Source organism: Mus musculus, chromosome 4 (genome assembly GCF_000001635.26).
Source record: "Mus musculus strain C57BL/6J chromosome 4, GRCm38.p6 C57BL/6J".
Taxonomy (NCBI): Eukaryota; Metazoa; Chordata; class Mammalia; order Rodentia; family Muridae; genus Mus; species Mus musculus.
The window spans coordinates 57,241,532-57,261,098 of record NC_000070.6 but is presented as its reverse complement, the minus strand read 5'-3'; the positions used below and the strand labels follow the sequence as shown (position 1 = coordinate 57,261,098).

Below are 19,567 nucleotides of genomic sequence, written 5' to 3'. Positions count from 1 at the left end.
GCATTACAGTTACATGAAGGGCCAGACACAATGGTACACACCTCAAATCATTACTGTGTTACTGGGGAGGCAGAGGCAGGAGGGTCCCTTGAGCACAGGAGTTTGAGGCTAGCCTAAGCAATCTAGCAAGACCCTATCTCCAAAAAAACCAAAAAAAAAACCAAGATGAATACCTTTGAAGAATTATGTATGCATGTTGCAACCTCTCCTCTCTCTCTTTTAAGTGACCATTGTGACCAAGTGACCAAGTTGATTTTTACCTTAAGAAGTTCCAGTTCATGGATGGTCACTGTTGTCACAGTCCTTCCTATATCATCTCTGGGATGCTGAAGCCCCAGCTGTATGGCACCCTGTATGCACACTCAAGCTTTCAAGTAGAAAGGCTTGAGGGAGATGCTCCCAGAGCCAGACTCATCTCATGGTCCCTCTAGAGTTCTTCATGGCCATCCCCCTTAGGAAAGAAGCCGAGACCTTGTGGAGTGAGTCTACCTGCCTCCAGGGAGCATCCAGGGAGAAATGTGAGGTGGTTGCTCACATCAACATCCACAGTCGAGAACACACGTGCTTGCCTACTTGGGTTCAGCTTAGTTTCCTCACTTCTTAGGGAATGGGGCCGCCCATAATGGGCTGGGTCTTTGCATATCAATTAACTTAATTAAAGCTAACCCATGACATGCCCTCTGGCCAACCAGATATAGATAATACCCCTGTGGAGACTTTCTTCCTGGGTGATTCTAGCTTGTGTCTTATTGACAGTTAGCCATCATCACAGGATCTGGGTGGAGTATACTCTCAAAGGGGGTCAAACATTTCTAAAGTTAGAGTCGCTGTTAGAGTTTCTCCTAGTGATAGCTTTCCTTCTCAAGGGTACTTCCATGTCTGTTTATTGTGAGCCTCCACAACTGCTGTTACTGATAAATTTAGATTGTTCTGAGCAGCGTTCCACATACCGACAATCTCTAATGACAATCTGAGCTCCCTGAAGAAAATGACAAAGCCTCCTAAGTTTGGGGCGCATTTGGTGACTCTCCACATGTGGTTCTGTGGGGTTGGCTCGGATTTGCTCTGCAAAGCACCAGTGGCATTTGGGGAAGGATCTCTGAGTGTTCGTGGTCTCCTTTGTGCCCCTCAGGGAGAGCGCAGGTTTTTAACCAGTGCATCATTTATAAAACTGCCCCTCTCTCCTTTCTCCCAGTATCCTTCCAGGAGGAGAGAACACTTAATTCTGGTTGAATGTTAGCCTGGATAAACATAGAAACCAACTAGAAAGAACTGGTTATGTTCTCCTAGGTGGAAAAGATGATCACACTACTGAGTGGACATGAATTAGCACAAGTATTTCATTATTGTGACCAGAGTTTTAAACCAGAAGCTACTTAAAGGAAGAAGGGCTGGTCTTGGCTTACAATCCTAGAGGCTATCTGCCATCATGGTAGAGGGCGTGTGTGTGTGTGTGTGTGTGTGTGTGTGTGTGTGTGTGTGTGTGTGTCTGTCTGTCTGTCTGTCTGTCTGCTGATCACAGTGTACCCAAGGTTAGGAAACACACTGATCGGCCACTTCCTCCCTTTATTTGGTCTGGGATCTCAGTCCATGAGTTTATGCCTCCCAGATAGAGGGTGGGTCTTCCATCTTCACTTAAACCTTCTGGAAATACCATCAGATACACCCAGAGGTGTGTTTCCATGGTGATTGCAAATCCAGTCAAGTAGACAAAAAGGTTAACCACTCAAGCCCTTGTGAATAATACCAGCATCAGTGTCCGATGTTCAAAACAAGTTTCTCCTATTGGTAGCTTTCATAACTCTGACACAATACAAAGTGATAATTGTGTCAGAGTTGACATAGATCCTAAGCTTAGTAATGACTTATGCAGCCCACAGAGATTCTTCTTGTCGCATGTCTGTCCAGGATAAAGGAAGACAATTCTGACTGTAGAGAGTTTATTGTGGTGTATACTCTTGAGGCCTGCTTCATTTTTGTAGTGTGATTTTTTTTATTTGCAAGTTCTTTATCATAGAAGTTTTAATAAGTTAAGATAGAGATGGTGTGACAGCCTCACAGATTCACTGGGAGGCTGACATGAGGAAGAAAGTCACAGAGTACCAGGCACCTAACCCCAGACTGCACATAGGAGCTTGCAATGCTGTTTCAAACATCCAGGTCTCAAAACAGCCAGCCCCGTGACCTTTGTCAACCCCAAGGAACATGAGACTGGTTTGTTTAAATTGACAGAGTGATCTCTCCCCCGCCCCGGCACTTCTGCATCGTCGGTATTAGCTTTCAGGAGGCTTCCCTTTTGTCATCTTTGGCCAGACCCTGGAATGTCAATCCCGCTTGAATCTGGGGTTTAAAAAAGAGTGGGAGGTAGGAGCCAAGCGTCACATGTGTGCCGCATCCCTAAATATAAATGCCTCCATGGCACTTCCTGGCCTCACCAGGGCTGCTGATGCCACTCCATGGTGCTTCCTGGCCTCACCAAGGTTGCTGATGCCACCCCATGGCGCTTCCTGGCCCCACCAGGGCTGCTCATGCTGGCCTCCTTTTCTTCTCTCTTTCCCAGGACAGACAGAGATGCAGCCTGCAGGGCTCAGGGGCCTGGAATAGTTTACCCCCCCAGGACAGCTCCATGCTTTCAAAGCTGACTCTGCTGCTTGCCTGGTAACTAGGCTACCAATACTTTCCCTTCAGCCCCCAGTGGTTCTTAGACTCCAGGAAAAAGCCCAGCTGCGTGTCGCACTCCAGCCAAGCTGTGATCTTCACAGACCCACACTCCCCTCTTAGCAGTTTCACAGAGCAATGTGTGTGTGTGTGTGTGCATGTGCGTGCGCGGGCAGCTTGTACAGAGTGCTGTGGGTCCCTGTGCCTAGTTGAAAGCCCATGCAGCAAGCTGTGGGTAGGGAGGCACCCTTGGCTCTTACCCCATATATCCCCTCAGTCCTCCCTAGCACAGAGCACCTAGGCAGTTTGCAAATAGGCAAAATGGTTTTTGCATCTACTCTGTTTTTCAAATGTGTGCTTTGTTGTTCTTGCTCACTTACCACATTCTGAGCACTTGTTAACGAACACGTTTGTTTCCCAGGCATCTATATTTCTTACAACTGAAGATGGATGTTTGCGAAGGAAGGTAATGAGAATTTTGAATTCTTCTTTTCCTGTCAGACTAGCCAGATTCCTGGTTTTCATCTAATGAGCACGCATTCCCCGGCAACAGTATTCGGTTTAAATCAAGTCTGTATGTTAGGCTGGTTTCAACTCCCTCTTGGTTTACAGAGGCTAATGATGGAGAGACTTCATTCCACTTTACTACAATTTTATACAAAGCGCACAGTGATCTTTCTGGTAAAGACTTGGGGAATTTTAAAAGGGAAGAGAAGATTCTGAATGTAAAACAGGCCTCAGCTCGGGTAGCGAATAGGAGTGAGTTAGAGCCATTTCTGAGACCGTGCTACTAAAGAGATTTGTCTTTTCTCTGGGAGGAAGCGTGTTGAGATGAGCACCTGCCCGTGAGTCAGCACACCGGGTATATCCAGGCCATTTCAGTGCTTAGGCGGTATCTGAGAGTGGCCAGAAAGAGGATTAAAACCCCAAGTCCAAAAACTCCTGTCTTCCAAATCCTTAGTATCTTCTTTGCTTTTCTCTTCTTTTTTTTTTTTTCTTTTCTTTATTTTAGTTTTGGTTTTTCAAGACATGGTTCCTAGAGATAGAATGGATGAGTGTGTATGTGCATATGTATGTGCCCATGTGTACATGTATGTACAAAAGTACACATTTGTGCAATTGGTTCTCTCCTTGCACCTTTACATGGGTTCTAGGGATTGAACTTGATGCACCAAGGAAGGCATTTGCAGCAAGCTCCCTTACCTACTAAGCCCTCTTGGCTGCCAGCCCCTTAGCCGTTTTTTTTTTTAACCTTATGGGGAATAAAATGGCAGCAGGAAAATGGCCCATTTACTTCAATTCTCCTCATCCCCACTACCTCCTATGAGTTTAGTTCTACTGTAGAGGGTCATCAGAGGCCCTCAGCCTGCCACGTCACAAGGAGGCTGGCAGTTGTGACTCATGACTTAGGACGGGAAGCCCATGAGGCAAATGAGACCCATATGGGCAGTGGGAGTCACAGTTGGCCTAGGGTTTCAGGAGTGCTGTGGGAGTGACAGTTGGCCTAGAAAAGTCTCTGTGGGGTGCTGGGCATAAGCCAGGTTTAGGATTAGTGGAGAAAAGAGATTCCCCTGGACAGCAAGAAGGCTTCCCCATTCCAGCTAGAAGCCATGTGTGGTTGACTTGTAGGAAAACAGAGAGAAGGGGCTTCTCGTGCCCACTGCAGACGTGTGTCTCACACCCACCAGACGGATGGAAGAGAACAGCTGTGTGGTATTATAGAGGCCGAAGGTTGTGATAAGACATCTGTCTGGAGGGATGGTGGCCGTGCGCACTAGGGCTTCCCTATGCTACAGTCCTGCCAGCCGGAGACAGGAGCCTCCTCGAAGGGGCTGGCTTCAGAACAGTTGACTGCTTAGTGATGACAGAGTTCAGGATCATCACGAGTTCTGTGTGTCCCTTCTCCAAGGTAGCAGTCGTCCATCCCTTCTCCAGCACAAACCATAGACCAGGTGCTGAGGGCTCCTCGTGTGCGAGATAACCCTATGTTGAAATGCCCAGCTCCCCTCTTGAGCTCTTCTTGGCAGTCACAGAAACCTGGTCCAGGGCTCCCTTATGGGCAGGTGCTTTGTTTTTTCCATAAATACTGTTTTCGCATCCATTATGAGGCAGGTTCTATCCCAAGAAACCCTAGGGCCCGTCCGAAGATTCAGAGAGACACAGACGTTACTCATGGGCATCAGGGGCCTTCAGATAGGGAATGCTACCTTCAGATGTACCTTCAGAACCAGTGGGAGTATAGTGGACAGATAGAGAAACAACTGGGAGGCCAACCAGCTTACACTGGCAAATGGGCTGACTCATATGGGGACTTCATGGCTGCCATGCCAACGGCATGCTCTCTCGACTTGCCATGGGACTGGAAGATGCTTTTAAAAATCTTGTCGCCGGGCGTGGTGGTGCACGCCTTTAATCCCAGCACTTGGGAGGCAGAGGCAGGTGGATTTCTGAGTTCGAGGCCAGCCTGGTCTACAAAGTGAGTTCCAGGACAGTCAGAGCTACGCAAAGAAACCCTGTCTCGAAAAAACAAAAATAAATAAATAAATAAATAATAAATAAATAAAAAATTTTCTCGTCTCAGTGTTTGCTCACTTTCCCAGGCGCTGCCCCTAGCCTTTCCCAGCTTGGTTCTTGCATTCAACAGTGGCCCTTGCTGAAGCCGGCAGAGCTTCACAGAGCCAGGTTTGAATGGAGAAAAGAGAGCAATAAAGACAGGTAGCGTCACTGAGAACAGGCGTTTGGGAGGACTGGGAATAGCTGGCATCGAGAACAAACCCAGGCCAGGTTAGTGGATTTCTAATGGATAGCAGGGAGACAGAGATGGTTGAACCTTGTCAACCTTAGCAAGAGCGGTGGGTTTAGGAATAGTCAGTAGTTAGTGAACTAAGTAATTTAATTACAGAATTACAGACGTTAAAATACAGAATTCTTCCTCCTACCTCCCTATTTTTTCCATTTTAAAGGTATCACCATCCAGTCTCTAGGACGTAGTCAGAGCCCTACAGAAAGTCTCAGATTTTTATTATTTATTAGAAGGATCGGAAGGCTGCAGATTTATCTCAGATTCTACCTTTCTCACTTCTCTCAAACCAGAAGTTTCTTTTTTTTTTTTTTTTTTTTTTTTTTTTTGGTTTTTCGAGACAGGGATTCTCTGTATAGGCCTGGCTGTCCTGGAACTCAGTCTCTAGACCAGGCTGGCCTCGGACTCAGAAATCCGCCTGCCTCTGCCTCCCCAGTGCTGGGATTAAAGGCGTGCGCCACCACGCCCAGTTTACATTTTTTTTTTTTAATCTCCAAAAAACTCTACTGTATTCCTAGTGCCACTCGAGATTGATTTGTATCGGAGTTGCCTTGAAGATTCAATCACGTTGTTGATTAGCAGTTAATGGAGAAAAGAAAGCCCCGGGCTACCTGTGATTTATCAATGTCTGTGGTTCTTCTGACTTAGCTAATCCTTCTTTCTCCCGACAGGTTAACCTGCCCTCTCAACTCAGCGGTGGTTCTAGCCTCGTACGCAGTACAATGTAAGTCCTGAGGGAGGTTGACTAGGTGGTGGCTGGCTCGTTCGAGCCACCCTATCACTGGCTGCTCACTGAGGAAGTCTTTTCCTCAAGATGCTGGGGTGGGGTATATATATCTCTTGTTGTCTTAACGGTAAGACTTTTGACCTGAGCCACACTCTCGTCTTGCTTGGGGATATCAGATGGACAGTGGTGTCGGGGGAAGGAATGGTGTGGCATTTCCCCCTAGGGAGCTATGAAACAGCAGACAGATACAACCAGCTTTTTTCCAGAGCCTCTGCCCAGGTATTTGGATCTGGTCTCCGTACAAACCCCGATGGAACAATATTTATATCCCTCACCTCCTCTGAACATGGAAACCGAGCCCTGGCTAGGTTAAGGAATTTGCTGGAAGGCACTCCTGCTGCTTGCTTGATACCTATCTAAAATGCTACTGAGAGCTTACCAATTTATATTCAGAGCCTCAGTGTAGCTATTGGGTTATACACTGGTCTATGACAGAAGATCACAAGTTCAAAGTCATCCTCCGCTCCATAAGGCCAGCCTGGACTACATGAGACGCTCCTTTAAAAGTCTGTGTGTGTGTGTGTGTGTGTGTGTGTGTGTGTGTGTGTGTGTGTGTGTAATTTGAAGGTTTTATTCGGCCCATTTAAATATTATTTTAATATATAATCAGCATAAAAATGAATGAGCTATGGGTGTGTGTGTTGTTCTGTTGTGTTTTGCTTTGCTTTTTAACTAAATCTTTGAAATCCAGTCTTGGTTTTGCAATTTCCACACTTTTCCACTTGAACAAGGCATACTTAACTACAGGTGCCACGGTGGATAGGAAATCTGGGTAGAGTTTTCCAGCTAAGATTTTTTTTTTTAAACTACAGAAGTCTCTTCATCCTGTCAGCAAAACTTAATAATTAAGCATACTTGGTGTCAGATCCTGTGCACGGTGAAATACCACTTTGCCATTCATTAGCCCTGTGGTGCCAGCCCAGAGCTCCCTCTTGGTTGTATAGCGTCATATAGTTTAGCATAAGACTGAGGAGTCCCCTCTGTCTTTGCAGAAGTCTCAGCCCACAGCATGGCAGGTAACTAAGAAAGCAAAATAGTCAGGTCTCAGAGCAGGTGCAGGCCAAATTACCCATCTTACTGTGGCCTCAGAAGCAAAATGGAGAGAGAGAGAGAGAGAGAGAGAGAGAGAGACAGAGACAGAGAGAGAGACACAGAGAGAGACAGACAGAGAGAGAGAGAGAGGAGAAAAGGAAAGGAAAGGAAAAGAAAGGAGAAGGAACCAAGGAAGGAAAGTCAGTCAGACAGACAGACAGACACACACACTTGGGCTACTGGGGAGGCCCAAGCTGTGCTTCCTCCCTGAGCAACAAGAACAGAAACAAGAAAGGAGGTGAAGAACAAGCCTGATGGGCCCACAGCTTACCTGCCTACTGCATGGAGCCAGAGAATGGAGGAACGAGGATGGTGAGGTGACCCCATGATGTCAAGCATACAGCAAGGCTCCTCACTGCTAAGACACACTCAGCCTCAGCTCCATCCCACCAGCCTCCTCTTCTCGTGACAACGAAAAACTCAGAAGAGGTTGCCCTCTGGGACACAGCAGCGTGTTGCATCCACTGGGAAGGACATGAACCAGGAGATAGGGCACCAGCAACAGATCAGAGAAACTCTTCCATCCAAGTCCAGCCTAGTGAGCTGCTAGGTTTTTACTTTAAACGAGTATGGCTGACTTCAAAAAGCACTGCATCACCAGAGTCCCACCCAACATGAATGACCTCCCCAAACTGCACAAATGGAGCTGCCCCTTCAGCTAACATTTCACCTACTGTGTACCTTGGCCCCTTTTGAGATCAGGGAGAGATAGAGCAGTAAGAATGACTGGCCGGAATAATTCTCCTTACTGTTTCTAGAAGGGAGAGTTATTAGGCTCTGCTTTGTGAGGCTCTGGGACTGTAGTCACAGCTGCTATGATTAAGATGGTGTCTGCCCTGTCATGACACAGAGCCGTGATACATAGCCCGGTGTCAGCGTGTCCACATCAGTCTCTAGATTTGTGGCTCCCATTTCTTCTGGGCTGATGAGTGACAGAGGCAGGGCCTTCTCACATTGAAGCCAGGGCTGGATGTTCACTGCTGGAGCATCTGGGCTGAGTGGCAAGAACTTGAGGATGGAGAGAACTGTGCTTGGTTTAACCTCGCCCTGTTCTTTTGTCCCTGTACTATCACCTGGCTGAACCTTAGGCTTCCCACCTGTGAATGGAAGCGGCTGGTCCTTATGCAACACGGCTGCTTCAGATTAAACAGTGCACTTTAAGGTGGCCTGTAGCCAAAAAAAATCCCTTAATATTGAACCTACACTGACCGAGGCAGTGAGAACAGGGATGGAAGCCACGCTCTCTGGGTCTTAGCTTTTCCTCTCATCTGCATGGCTTGACCTTCCAGGCCTCATGTGGCGAGCAGGACCACGTGTCTGTTCTGCTTTGTAGGGCTGTAGGGAACAGAACATGAACCACCGTATGAAGCACTATTACCGTAGTCTGAACTCTTGGCGTCTTCTCCTGCCAGTTCAGAAGAAAACTGTGTTAAGTTGTGTACGAGGTGGGAGAGATGACTCCTTGCATCAGAACGCTTGCAGCCAACAAAGCCCATCAGCCTGAGGTCAGTCAGGAAACCCACAGTGAAGGGGGAGAACTGACTCCTGAAAGTTGTCATCTGACCCCCACAGCTACCATAGAGAATAAAAAGTAAATGCAAAAGTTGCCTATGATAAGCAATAAGCTGTAATTAGAGAAAAATGGAAGGCCTACATGTAAGACATCCTGTTCCAAGCTTCTGCCCTTGGGCTTCCCGCTGTGGAGGATTGACAGAAGAGCCACTGAAGACAGTCCCAGAACCTAAACGGCAGAGCTCGCTGAGGCCGGAAACTCAACATTGCTGTCCTACTAATAAATCATGGGTCGTCAGACAGACGGCTTGAAGTCTAAGTTCTTTATATTCCTCTAGCCTTGATAAATGAATATGCATGTATTTGCATACTCTGCATACATGTTTTGTTTTGTTTTGTTTTGTTTTTGAGACACGGTTTCTCTGTGTAGCCACGGTTTCTCTGTGTAGCCCTGGCTGTCCTGGAACTCATTCTGTAGATCAGGCTGGCCTCAAACTCAGAAATCCGCTTGCCTCTGCCTCCCGAGTGCTGGGATTAAAGGCATGCGCCACCACTGCCCGGCCTACATACATTTCTTATAGGACTGATTCTGAGATATATTGATATTCCTCTAGCCTTGATAAATAAATATACATGTATTTGCATACTCTGCTAACATTTCTTTTAGGACTAATTCTTAGATATAAAATTAGTGGCTCAGAATGTATACTTAGTACCTATTTTGTATGATACATTCTGTCAGGTTGTTTCAAGATGGTTGCCTAGTATTTAAGACCTATCTGTGATCTGCCAACCTAAGCAGTTTCCTATTAGATCAAGAAGTACAATGTTCAAGATAGAAAATACTTCCAGCCCAGTGGCTCAAGATTGCTGCTAGCTAGTCAGGGGCTTATGAGGCACAAAAAGGAAGGTTTAGGAAATATGTAGTTACTCTATAATGTTCCCGAGCCTCTGCCACGAGCAGACTCTATACCAGCCTCAGGTTGAAGGGAGCTCTGCAGCCTCCTGAGGATGAGAAAGAGTGTGTGGGCGGGGAAGGGGGGCTAGAAAATTATCAGAGGAGTGAGCCCCAAGAAGAGGCTCCAAGATGAAGTTAGAACAATGGCAGATGGAGGTCTTGCCCATTGGTCAGATTGATTGATCGATCGATCGCATGAAACGTGGGTGCCTGGGATCACAAGCTTGGGGCACGTGTTCAGCAGACAGATAAGATAGGACCTGTGGTGAGAGCACAGGGACTCAGTTTGTACCTTTTGTTCTGTCTCCTTGTCTGTTTATTATTAGAGTCACCCATGTTGTGTAGGATGGGGGGGCATTTGCTTAAGCCCTCCAGTGATGTGACATTGTCGACACTGTTAGCAGCCCCCCCACTCCACCCCCAGGTTCTTGTAAATGTGTGTGGCTGTGGCTGTTCACTGTTTCCCCCTAGTGGTTATCCCAGAACCCTGTGCCAGGGTAGCAGCATAAGATTTCAAGTGAAAAACTGCCCCGAGGGGAAGGTTCACTGCTCTCACATTGATCAAAATGTTTGTCAGTGACATTGCTAAAGCAAGGAGCTTATAGTTTACTCCTGTTGAATGGAAGCTGGGTGAGTATGGCTAGTTAACAGGACAGACGAGCAAGTAAATGATTCAGAAGGCTCTCCTTGAGCTATCGAAACCAACAGGAAAATTAAAGAGGTTTCTGCCTTAACGCTTGGAAAAAGTATCTGCAGCCCCTTGTTGGCCTTTCTAGGACATCAAGAAAAGTCAGCAGCTCACTGGACGGGCAGGCGGGAGATGCAGCGCTAACCTAGATCCCTGTCACCTCGGTCTTTACTCTGTCTGCTGAAAATAGCCCGGGTTAGGGCTCCCTTGTCCCTGGGTCTCCATTTCTTCCTCTTTAATGGGGACCCTGATGAAGATATATTAATGCATCCTCACTATGAGCCCTTGTAAGAGCATCCCAGTGGTATCTTTTTAAGCATACTATTGTGAGTTTAACCACCTTGCCCCTCACCTGCCACACCCCTGCACTTACTTGGAATTTAGCCCTAAGTAGAAGTTCGAATTAGAAGCATGGGGTTGGAAGCTAATGAAGAGCCGGTTCTTGTGGCCCAGAGATGATCAGACCTGTTCCCATGGAGGTATCTCTCTCTTGTGATGTAACCGATGCTTGTTGATAAGGACCACACTGCAGAGTTGAGGCTAATCATGATTTTCCCCTCGTTGTATCTTAATAGCTCATTTTGGAGACTTTAATTCTTCAATACATCATCCAGGCTATCTTGCCGACAGCCAGTTCATACCAGATCAAAATGATGACTTTTTAAGCAAGGTGGAGTCACTCCATGAACAGCACAGGTGCGGGGACTGGGGGGTGGATGTGGGGGGTTGGGGGAGTGGGGACTGGGCTTAGGAACTCAAGCTCGCTCGGTATTTATAGATAACCTCCCTCTTTGTGTTTGATGCCCCCCTTGCCTTCCTGTGGTTTCCTGTATGTTTAACCTGGGATTGTGGCAACTGTATATTTAGCATCAATTGTGCCTTTTGTAAAGCATAAAAATGCTGTAGGAATTGAGGATGTTAGCTGGCCTGTTCCTCCTCCAAGATGTCATCGCCCTTGGTTAATTCCTTAAGGAGATGCCCGTTTTCAATCTGATTGATTGGCCTCCAAGCTGATAGAGCCAGGCGTACATTTTAGCCGGTTACCCCATGTAATAAAACAGGCCATTCCCTCTGGTGTTGTTGAGTGGAGAGACGGCTGGACTGGCGAGCTGACTGATGGATGGGGTGGGTGGTCCTGGATTGAGACTGCTATTCCTCCACATGGGGAGTTGTCTTCGGACAAGCTTTGCCTCTACCAAATACTTCCCACTCCCAGCCTCTTCTTCCCACTCCTCACGTGACCCAGTGCTACTGTGGCAGCTGCTCTGTTCCCATTAAATGAAAACCACGCTGACCCAGGCCAGCCCTCCAGAGACATCTCAGTTCTTGGGAAGGGCCATAAAAACAAAGGGCAAGTTAGCAGCGTACCTTCTCAGAGGGTGCCGCCAGCCCTTTCTCCCGGAATTGCTCCTGGGACAGAAGTCAGCATCCTAAAATAGCACAGGGCCACTGGCTTTTGAAGCCCGAGGCCACTGTTGAGAGAATAGACAGGCAGAATGATCAAAGATTACCTATTAATTGAGCAACATGGTACGATGAGAGGGCAGGCATCTTGAAAGGTGATAGACAGTTTTCACTGTCGGGAGACCTCCGGAAGAGCCCACCAAGTGGGAAGATGTCTTAGTAAAAACCTAGGGGTCCAGAGGAGGTCAGGTTCCATGGACAAGAAGAAAAACCTGCTTCATTAGCATTTAAAGCTAGAGTGCTTACGGGGGACTGGCCCAAGGCACTTAGTAACTGCTAATAACTTACAGAGGACTATTACAACATTTTTTTCCAGGTATTTTTAACTTTAAAAGCTCAAGGTTATATTCTCCACCTATTGGGTGAGTTTTGCATTTCCTCTTTTCTTCTGCAGTGGGCTAAAGCAGTCGGAAGCCGAATCTTGCTACATCAACATAGCTCGAACCCTTGACTTCTACGGAGTGGAGCTTCATGGAGGCAGAGTATGTACCCTTTAGCTCAGAAACTATTTATTATTTTTAATTATGTAACTTCGAAACCTTCCTTGGGGGATTGTTTCCCTCCCGTTATCACAAACAAGATCTTTTTAAAAGCTATTTAGGGGCTAGAGAGTCGCCTCAGGGGTTTAAGACACTTGTTCCTGCCGAGAACCTCCAGAACCCACATGGAGGTTCGAAAGGTGCACAGACATACACGCTGGCAAAACACTCACGCACACGAAATAGTAAAGAAAACAAATATAATTATTTTTAAGAGAGATACTTGAATGTATCCGGGTCTTATTGGCCATTCAGTTGATGTTTTCCCCACACTTCTGAGGGACCAGGGTGTGGAAGACTTACAAGCTTTCAACATACTGAATGATGATGGGTTTGAGGGCTGAAGCTGTCTCTTGGCTGGTAGAATGCTTGTCTACCATTCATGAGGCCCTGGGTTCAGTTCCCACCAAGGAGGCAAGAGGATCGGAAGTTCAAGGTTATCTTCTGCCACCTAGTGAGACTGAGGCCGGCGTGTCCCCTCATCTCAGATGTGGGGAGGGGTGGTGTTTACTTCCATGGATGCATTTCATTGTATTTTGTTCATGCTTAACCTCTCGTCACCCTCCCCTGTCTCTCCTCCCCCTGGCCCCCCTTCTCCCCTCAAATGCTCCCTCTTCTACATTTACACGACTATAAATCCATTTTTAAGTGGCTGTTGGCTGAGCCAAGGTTTCTACTACATCTTAAGCAGTACTCAGATTAGAGCTGGCTGCTCAAATACAGAAACATGTATATGTTTGTGTATGCTGTGTGTAAGTAGTGTGTGTGCTGCTTGTGTGTGTGTGCATATATATTTGTAGGTATAGCTAGATGCAAGGTACATAATGACTGTGGAGGCCAGATGTTAGTCCCCTTATCGTTCTTTTTTTTTTTTAAGATTTACTTATTTATTTTATGTATGTGAGTGCACTGTAGCTGTACAGATGGTTGTGAGCCTTCATGTGGTTGTTGGGAATTGCATTTTTAGGACCTCTGCTCACTCTGGTCAACCCCACTTGCTCCAGTCGGCTCCACTCGCTCAGGTCAACTCCTCTCACTCAGTCCCTGCTAGCTCCGACCCAAAGATTTATTTATTATTATATATAAGTACACTTTAGCTGATTTCAGACGCACCATACAAGGGCATCAGATCTCATTACAGGTAGTTGTGAGCCACCATGTGGATGCTGGGATTTGAACTCAGAACCTTCGGAAGAGCAGTCAGTGCTCTTACCCGCTGAGCCATCTTGCTGGCTCTTTTTTTTTTAAGGAGTGCATGTCTTGTACCTCACTTCTCATATACTCCCTTTTAAAAAAGAACTATTTATTTATTTTATGTATATGAGTACATTTTAGCTGTCTTCAAACACACTAGAAGAGGCCGTCAGATCCCATTACAGGTGGTTGTGAGCCACCATGTGGTTGCTGGGAGTCGAACTCAGGACCTCTGGAAAAACAGTCAGTGCTCTTACCTGCTGAGCCATCTCTCCAGCTCCCTCCCCCCCCCCCCCCCCCCCCCCCGAAACACACACCTTTATCTTTTAAAACATGTATCACTGAACCTGATACTCACTTCCTGGCTGCCCAGTAAGCTCCAAGGATCTACACGCATCTCCATTTCAGTGCTGGGATTACAGTCATGCAAGACCGTGCCTGGAGGCGAGGAATTGGAACTCCAACCCTCACATTTCCACAGCAGGCACTTGATTGCCTGAGCTGGCTGCCAGCCCTATTCAATTATAATAGTTTTGTAGAAGAAATTATGGTGGCATGATTGTGAGATTGATGAATAGTTTACATTGTTATTAGTTTAGAAGACTAATACATGTCATCTGCTGGGCAAACTTCTGTGTCCGGGTAGACAGTTTCTTGCAATCATTCCATCACCTAGGGGATAATCACTTTTCCCACCTTATAGATGGGAGACTGATTCTCTGGTATCACAAAGGTCACTCAGCACCTAGGAGGTCAGTGCACGGGCTCAGCACTGGCTGTCTTAGTCACCTTCACTGCTGTGAAGAGGCAGTTTATAAAAGAAAACATTTGTTATAGCTCATGGTTCCAGAGAGAGTTCAGTAGTGAGCATGGCAGCAGGCAGCTGAGAGCTACATCCTGATCAGTAAGCATGAGGCAGAGAGTGTGTGAGACCTAACTGGGAATGGTACTGGTGTTTTGAAACCTGAAAGCATGCCCTGCCCCCAGTGACATATCTCTTCCAACAAGGCCCTGCGCACGTACATATGTGTATTTTGTGAGTATGGAGGCCAGAAGTTCATCATGAAAGGAAGCCTGGTGGGGTTTTAGCCTGGTGCCTTGTGCAGATACTTAGGACTTCCTCTGTATCAATACCACTTCCCTATCCAGTCTCTGTATCTCTCTTTGTTCCTGAGTTACTTGTAAGTGATGGCCCCACCCCAATAGAAAGTAAACATTTGTTATACCTGCCAAGTGCCCATGCATATCCACAGATCTGTTATTTATTTTATGTAGGTACACTGCGGCTGTCTTCAGACACTTCAAAGAGGGAGTCAGGTCCCATTACAGATGGTTGTGAGCCACCATATGGTTGCTGGGATTTGAACTCAGGACCTTCGGAAGAGCAGTCAGTGCTCTTAACCGCTGAGCCATCTCTCCAGCCCCTGTCTGTTCTAGGCTCTTATATTCTGTACTTTAAGCCTGATACAAACCTTTTAGGGGGATCCAAAAATGTTTATAATGTAAAAAGGGGAATTGGAGGGGTTCCTAAGCCCTGGATAACATAGGCTATGAGGGGAAGGCCAGCAGGTCATACTCGTGACTGGCCCTGCCCAATGTTTGTACTTAGCCATACCTGATTGGAAACAGAAATTATGTGCGACTCAAGGAAGCAGCTCCGTCCCTTTGAATGTTATTTGCTTATACTCAAGTGGATTTAAAACCGTTTTAATCCTCTCCGTTTTCCTTCTGTGTTTGTATAATATATGGCAGTGCCAGGCACACAAGCCCTTAGCCAGTATAATTCCATTGGATTCATAAGTAACATTTGTTTCTTAATTGGATTTAGAGTCTTGTCTACATGTGTAATCTTTCTTCATCATTTCACAATAGCTAAAGCTTTTTCAGTAATTGAAATTGAGATTTGTACGGAGCTATATGTGGGAGAGGCCTGTTTGAGTCTCATGTGGGTCCCAAAAGCTGATGTTTGAAAATTCAAGAGTGTTTATATGTGACTCTGTGGAGTACGTAATCATATCTGGTAACTTCCTAAACCAGGTATCATGCCGCGCGCGCTTGCACTTGTGTGTGTGTGTCTGTGTGTGTGTGTGTGTGTGTGTGTGTCTGTGTGTCTGTGTGTGTGTCTGTGTGAGTGTGTGTGTGTGTGTGTGTGTTTGTTATGTGCTGTTCACTTTAGAAGAACTAGGTACCAACTACTTGGCTGCAAAGCAAGATTTTTTTCCTGTGTTCATGGCGTTCCCCCTCTTGAGCGGACGCCGCATACTGCTATTTATAAAAGCGTGGGTGCTTTAAAGTTAGCAGAGTAACACACTGTGAACCTGGACGCTTCATTTGTCCCCTCAGGATCTGCACAACCTAGATCTAATGATCGGGATTGCGTCTGCAGGCATTGCAGTCTACCGAAAATACATTTGCACAAGTTTCTACCCTTGGTAAGTACAAACACTTCATATTGTCTGAATCATGCTATAAAAATATGCCGAGCAAAAGCAATGCTAGCTCTAATTTTAAATTTTTATTTCTGAAGAATGGCTGGAACTCCACAGTACTCCCCCCTATCCCTCCCCCTTCCCCTCCCCCCAGTCCTCCAAGTTTTAAGCTCTGAACTCTGAATTTGATCCAGATTGGGCACTTGGAAGAGTTACCTTTGGTTTTCATTAACTTCCCTCCAGTCGTTGTCCTGTGGTTCGGCTAGTTGGTGGATCCATGACATAAGGCAGGTCTTGTTATTGAGAGATCCTCCCATCCTCTTGTATGTGTATGGAATTAGTCCTAGATTCTGGTAACCCTGCACCTGCAACTAGTACTAAGTGTGTGTGTGTGTGTGTGTGTGTGTGTGTGTGTGTGTGTGTGTGTTGGTTTTTTTGTTTTCTCCTCTACATACATGCCTGTGGTAAAGTTTAATCCATGAATTATGTCAACTAAATGGTCTCTCTCTCTCTTAAAAGAGTCAAGGCCGTAGTGTTTTCAAACTGTGATTGACTCCAGGCAACTGAATGTATAGAAAACAAGAGTTGAAGTGGGCGAGGGGAGACCCAATTGGCTTTTCAAGATGAGTTTGAGTTTACTGTGCCCAGGCAATGGAGCTTTCTTTGGGAAAATATTATACCACCCAGATGATACATTTTAATAAATGATAATATAAGCGAGTGCAGGCAGGGGTGGGGCAGGCTGAAGAGAACATGTGCTGCGGGCTGTGAGAGATGCGGAAGTACGCACATGCAAAGAAAAGCGGCCACACGGAAATTTATAGACAGGGCGGAGGAGATTTGGGTGGCAGAGTTGTGGCAGACTAGATTTGACATTAGGTTTACGCCTGTTTCTCAGTTTGACCACTTAGAACTTCACAAATGGAGACAGGACAGAGTTTATTGCAGCATTATTTATAACAGGGACAAAAACCTATAAATAAAGTTACAGGGACCTTAACCATGATAGCAGCTGTCATATTATCGAGTGTTGGCAATATCCAAGTCGCGTTACTCTGTATTTTACTTACCTCACTCAAGCCTTGAGTAAACCGTTCTTATCCCTGACTTCTCCGCAGAGAACGCTGTAGAACAAGGAGGTTTGTAAGACCTGTCAGGCTCTGCTGCTAATAATGGTACATTTGAAAGTCACATCCAGTTTGTCACTCCAGACGTGTTTTATATTCTACCTCTCTTAGCTGTGTTTGTGGGGACATGCGTAAATAAGATACTTACAGATACTGGTTTTCGATTAATTTTATGTATATTTGATTTCCAGCAAAATGTGCCATGGTCCTGCTTAGTTTTACCATAGAATCAGTCTGACAGATAAGACCTTCTTGAGCCCTCGCTGGAAGCAGGAAACCCCAGCCACGGCTTCACCAGCTGGGTGTGGCCTGCCGAGTTCTCTGGGCCGCTTGGAACAAAGGACCAGGCGGTGGGCGCGGGCCTGATTTTCTCTAAGTGCCTCTAATCCTCTAGTTCTGTAACCCAGATGCCACCGGAGTCTAGTTCCATGTGTGGCTGAATCTACGAGGGTCCCTTAAGCAGGTTCTGAACATCACATTTAGAGGCAGATTTCGGTCCCTTAAGGATACTTTAGATTCCTGATAAGGATATCTGATTCTGGATATCCTTAAAGATATCCAGAAGCCAAAAACTTCACTAAGCAGCTTTGTAAACAGAAGCCTTTGCGTCAGGCCTGACAGGGCCTCTCGGCACACCTCCTCAGGGGCTCGTTCTGATCATCTTGGTTATTCTTCAGCTTCAGACTGGCTCCAGTGAAAGCCTGTCTCTGATGCCCGTGCTCTATTACCTACTTTTTATAACACTGTGACACAATAATAGAAAGCAGCGACTCAAGGGAAGCAAAGCTGACTCACGGTTCAGAGGATCCAGAATGCCGTGCAGGTGACGTGTGGACACTTGAACGGGATGGAGTGTTCAAACACAAGCACCTCAGACCCCAACTCTAACAAGGGAGACCAGTAGAGGTCAGCCCTGGAGAGTGAGCAAGGGCAGGGTACAGAAGGGCCCAGAGCCTACAGAAGTGACTCTAAAGAGAGCAGGCTTTGGCCTCACAGTGTACATTCTAGAAAGAAGGTACAGAGAGGGAACAGGGAGAACACAGTGGTCAGTCCAGGGTAGGTGGGTGATTGAGGCTAGAGCATGCGGTGCCTTAGCCAGCGACTAGAGAGCGACTTGGCCATGGAGAGCCTCACAGGACACCAGAGTAGACGTAATGGTAGATGCTCTAATGGGAGCAAGATTCTCCTGCATGCAGTGGTCAAGAGGCTATGGCTGTGGGCATCATTTGACACCTGTCTCCTTCGTTAGGTTGTACATACCCAGGTTGCAGTACCTCCTTACTGTCTTGTTCTTTCTGTCCCTGGGACCTGGCACAGGACTTGGTCCCTCTAGACACACAGTCCATTTCATAGTTCCTGTGACTGAAGGGCAGTAGGCAGCCTGATGTAGGACTTTCAGTCTGGAAACCACATCTGCATCCTTCAGATTTGCTCTAGTGAAGAACACAGTCAGAGAGAGAGAGAGAGAGTTGAAAGCACTGAGCAGAACCCTCTGAACCAGGGGCACCAGCAGGGCCCCCCTCCCCATATGAAGCCAGTAGTGCACAAGCAGTCTGTGCCCAGCAAGACAAGGGTGGGAACTCACACACTGGTGAGCAGGTTCTCCCGAGTCCTGTGAAATAGGAATTCCTGTGCTTGCCCCCTCAACACTTAGGGAGGAGACGTGGTCACTGCAGAAGAACGGGACATAAGAGCCTTCTGGTTTGGCCTGCAGTCATTCCCAAAATTCACTAGTTAAACAAATGTATCTGCCAGCAGATTGCTTATAATGGGTGTTTTATAATGGAAATGTGCTGTGTGTGTGCTCTGTGTGTCTGTCTGTCTATCTTCCGCTGGGGAAATATCACTTGAATAAACTTTCCCTTTATCTACTCAATGTCTCTGTTCTAGGATGCTCTTAGCAAGGTCTTGGTATGATCCCAGAGAGCAGTCGATTTCCTTCCTTCCCCCCAGTACTGTGTAGATTATAGTCGCTTGTCATGGTGAATAAAACCTATTTAAAAGGTGAGCTGGCACTGAGCGTGGTGGCACACATTTGTAATCCCAACACTGGTGGGTCAGAGAGGCTAACCTCTGAGGTCGCTGGCCAGCCAGCCTAGCCTCATGGGATTGGTGAGCTCAGGGTCAAATGAGAGATAGACCCTGTCTCAGAGTAAGGTGGACAGCACCTGAGGAAAGACATCGAAGGCCTCCACATATGCACCCACCAGAACACACACACACACACACACACACACACACACACACACACACACACACACACTGGTTTCATTCATCAGTTTTAGTGGTGTACCATAATCTTATAAGAACTTGGCATGC

General features: G+C 46.6%; 1 protein-coding gene across 6 annotated transcripts in view; it reads left to right on the top strand.

Moving 5' to 3' along the window:
• Positions 1-19,567, top strand: part of Ptpn3 (protein tyrosine phosphatase, non-receptor type 3) — a 148,200-nt gene that overhangs the window by 77,942 nt on the left and 50,691 nt on the right. For all 6 annotated transcript variants that reach the window (NM_011207.2, NM_001384115.1, XM_006538097.4 and 3 more), the window contains exons 6-10: positions 3,080-3,124; positions 6,130-6,182; positions 11,071-11,191; positions 12,354-12,441; positions 16,036-16,124. In NM_011207.2, the coding sequence (NP_035337.2) occupies positions 3,080-3,124; positions 6,130-6,182; positions 11,071-11,191; positions 12,354-12,441; positions 16,036-16,124 (396 nt within the window). The remainder of the gene's footprint in view (positions 1-3,079; positions 3,125-6,129; positions 6,183-11,070; positions 11,192-12,353; positions 12,442-16,035; positions 16,125-19,567) is intronic.